The following is a 3002-nucleotide window of genomic DNA, read 5'->3' on the forward strand; positions in this document are numbered from 1 at the left end:
TGTGTGTGTGTGTGTGTGTGTGTGTGTGTGTGTGTGTGTGTGTGTGTTTTATTTGTCTTACTTTGGTTTTTCTTTAAATCTCAATGAATTTTGATCCTGGCTTCTTTTTCCTTATGTTTTCCTCTTGAATTTTAAAGACACAATGGCAGTAGTGTTTCATTGATTGCTAAGGTGGTAGGGTGATAAAGTTTTATTTTAAGGTTTCTTTTTAAGCTGAGATATATCATTGCTAGATTTTTTCCAGAGAATTTCCAAAGAAGGGAAACCAGAATAATAATTAAAATGGTGAAGGCCCTTGAGTTCATACATTATGAGCGTAAGTCAAAGAACTAGGGTGTATATCTTGAAGAAGAAAAGACTTAGGGGGAATCATGATTCTTATTTTTTAGGGGGAATTATGATAAGTATTTGAAGGACACTTCCGTGGAAGACGAATTAGCGCCAGAGGGCTTAAGTAGCAGTAGTGGGTAGAAGTTATAAAAGAGGCAAATTTAAATTTAGATTTGATATAAGAAATTACTAATGATTATTAGTAATCAGTAATAATAATTATTATTATTATCAAAAATGGGAATGCTGCCTTAGGTAGTAGAGGGTTCTCTCCCCCTGGAGTTACTCAACTAAAAGCTGGAAAACCACTTGTCAGATATTTGGGGAGGGGGTGGGGTTCTGATTCGCACATTATTTGAGGTAGATATTTGGCCTTTGAGGTACCTTTGAGATTCTAAAAACATGTATGTCTTATCCATGTTCTTATTAAGACTATTACTCATCTAGCTAAGTCAGAAAAAATAGTTTTCTTCTTACTGTAAAGGTTTTGTATTTAAATCCTCCTACCTATTAAAGTAGCCAGCTTCTTTCCAGTCCCCAAAATCTGTCTTACTCTGGGCCTTGTACTTCATTTTCTAGGTTAACAATTCACTTCTTTGGAGTTGATCCACCTTATTGTAGTGACATTTTTTGGTAGAGTTTTTAGTTATATCGTGTGCTGGGAGTGAGATCAAATGCCTAATATGTTTGGTGCAGAAACTAGAATTAAAATTTCCTTTGTTTCTTAATTTGTAAAATTATGTGGCACTAAAACTAATGTGGTGTTGAATTGTTCAACCTAAATTTGTTGCTTAACTCAAATGTTACTTATGTTTGCAGATTTGTTTTTCTGAGTCATCCTTATATCATCCTGTTGTATTATATTATCCACAGCAGAATTCTGTTCTATCTGATAAGTGTTTTTATTGCTATTTTCCCCACTATGTTCATTTTCATACTAATTGCTTTGTACAAATCCTTATTCTTTTATTTGTTTAGCATGTCAAATTTAGGTTCTCAAATAATGTTTTTCAGATCCTCAAAAGAAAGGTCTTCTGGAGATAAAGAGCGGTCATTAAGAGACCAAGACCTAACATCACGTGACAAAGATAGGAGTTCCAGAGAGAGGTCACCTCGTGACAGAGAGAGAAAAGATAAGAAACGTTCCTATGAGAGTGCTAATGGCCGCTCAGAAGACCGGAGGAGCTCTGAAGAGCGTGAAGCCGGGGAGATTTAACAGGCTGTACATTTCCTCAATCCTTAAGCTTCCTATGGAGTTACATACTATTGTTTAGTTTACAGCTGTTCAAGGTGACCCAGCCGTTCCAGACACCGATCCAACTAGGCTAGATGTGCAGTATCTAAAGTTTGGCTATAACTCAGTCTGAACTCACCGTCTTTTCCTGGATGAAGTCTAAAATTGCATCCATAATTTCTGGTGAACCCTAATACAATTCCGAAAGGTTATTCTGTTCACAAGTGCAGTTTTATGTAGTAAAATGCAGATCTCTATGTTTTATTTTCAGTAGAAGTTAGAGTGAACAAATTGTGTTACTTGCCTTGGGCTTTCTTGAACATTTGTAAAATTCTTCTTTTCTAGTCCAAATAGCAGCAGCTTTGGGAGTCTTGTTTTGATTTCTTCCTCTACCCTTCTGTCCTACCTTCACACCTGCCATCCCAAATTGCAAAGTGGGGCAGGAATTGAAGGGGCCATATAACTCGGGTTAGAAACTTTTCTGTTCCCACCGATTGATTACTAATTGGTTACATTTCGGAGCATTTATTGCTGGGGTGTATGTTCTGAAGGAAATGGAAATGTTTATTTCTTTTTTCCCTTTTTTTAAACAGTGCCTATTTAGATTTGGAAGTTGAACAGCTGTTGCATTACACCTTTTGCATTTTTATTGAAATTTTGAAATCAAACCTTGTCTTGATTTTTCTGTTACGTTGAATTGCTATGTTCAGGTTGTTGGGGGGATTCTTCCTTAAGCACTTCTTGCCTTTATTTTTTCTTGTGGAGTGTAAAGGCTACATCTCTTAATTGTTTAAAAAAAAATAATAAAATGAAAACAGCAATCACCATCACCACCACCACCACCACCACTGCCACCATCACCATTAAACAACCTACATTGTTCAGTAAATTGTCACTTAGCAGTTTCTCCTGTGGACATTCCTCACCTTTGTCTTTCATTGATAATTCCTTTCTATGTGAGACACAAAAGATGGAAGGAAACACTTGTAAAAATTCTGAACTCTGGGCATAACTGTTTAACCCAGGCCATCTGTACTGCTTGTATTCAGCTGTCTAAGTTCATAATTTCTGCCATAAGGAGGGACGTGGACCTGCTAGAAGAAATGATCTGATTTTTCTGTTTATTCAGCAGTACAAAGTGAAATAAAAATGCAGCGTAGACAAATCAATGAGAAGGACAGCATTGGGTTAGTAAGAGTTGGTTTTAAACCCAGTAAGGTCCTCAAAGGTGGTAGGAAAGCAATACTTGAGTACAGAAATCCATAACACACTTTTATCCACTGAAAATTGTTTTCTATTTCATATAACCAACCAACATGTCAGTTTTCCAGAGACGGGTCTGGACTTGCAAGAACTCCATAGAGAACAAGTTTCTAAAAAGTAATGTTTTAGTTGAGTAACAATGAATTTAGCTCTAAAAGGAATTGAAGTCTAAATG

The 3002-nt window shown here is 36.2% G+C and overlaps 1 protein-coding gene across 2 annotated transcripts in view; it reads left to right on the forward strand.

The window, feature by feature from the left end:
- The window catches only part of LOC114028162 (putative RNA-binding protein Luc7-like 2), a 63503-nt gene extending 61050 nt beyond the window's left edge, over positions 1-2453 (forward strand). For both annotated transcript variants that reach the window (XM_027842384.1, XM_027842385.1), the window contains exon 10: positions 1345-2453. In XM_027842384.1, coding sequence (XP_027698185.1) covers positions 1345-1546 — 202 coding nt within the window. In that variant the 3' untranslated portion in view covers positions 1547-2453. The remainder of the gene's footprint in view (positions 1-1344) is intronic.
- The last annotated feature ends 549 nt before the right edge of the window (positions 2454-3002 follow it).

The sequence above is a fragment of the Vombatus ursinus genome, unplaced genomic scaffold, assembly GCF_900497805.2.
Source record: "Vombatus ursinus unplaced genomic scaffold, bare-nosed wombat genome assembly UNPS02014870.1, whole genome shotgun sequence".
NCBI lineage: Eukaryota > Metazoa > Chordata > Mammalia > Diprotodontia > Vombatidae > Vombatus > Vombatus ursinus.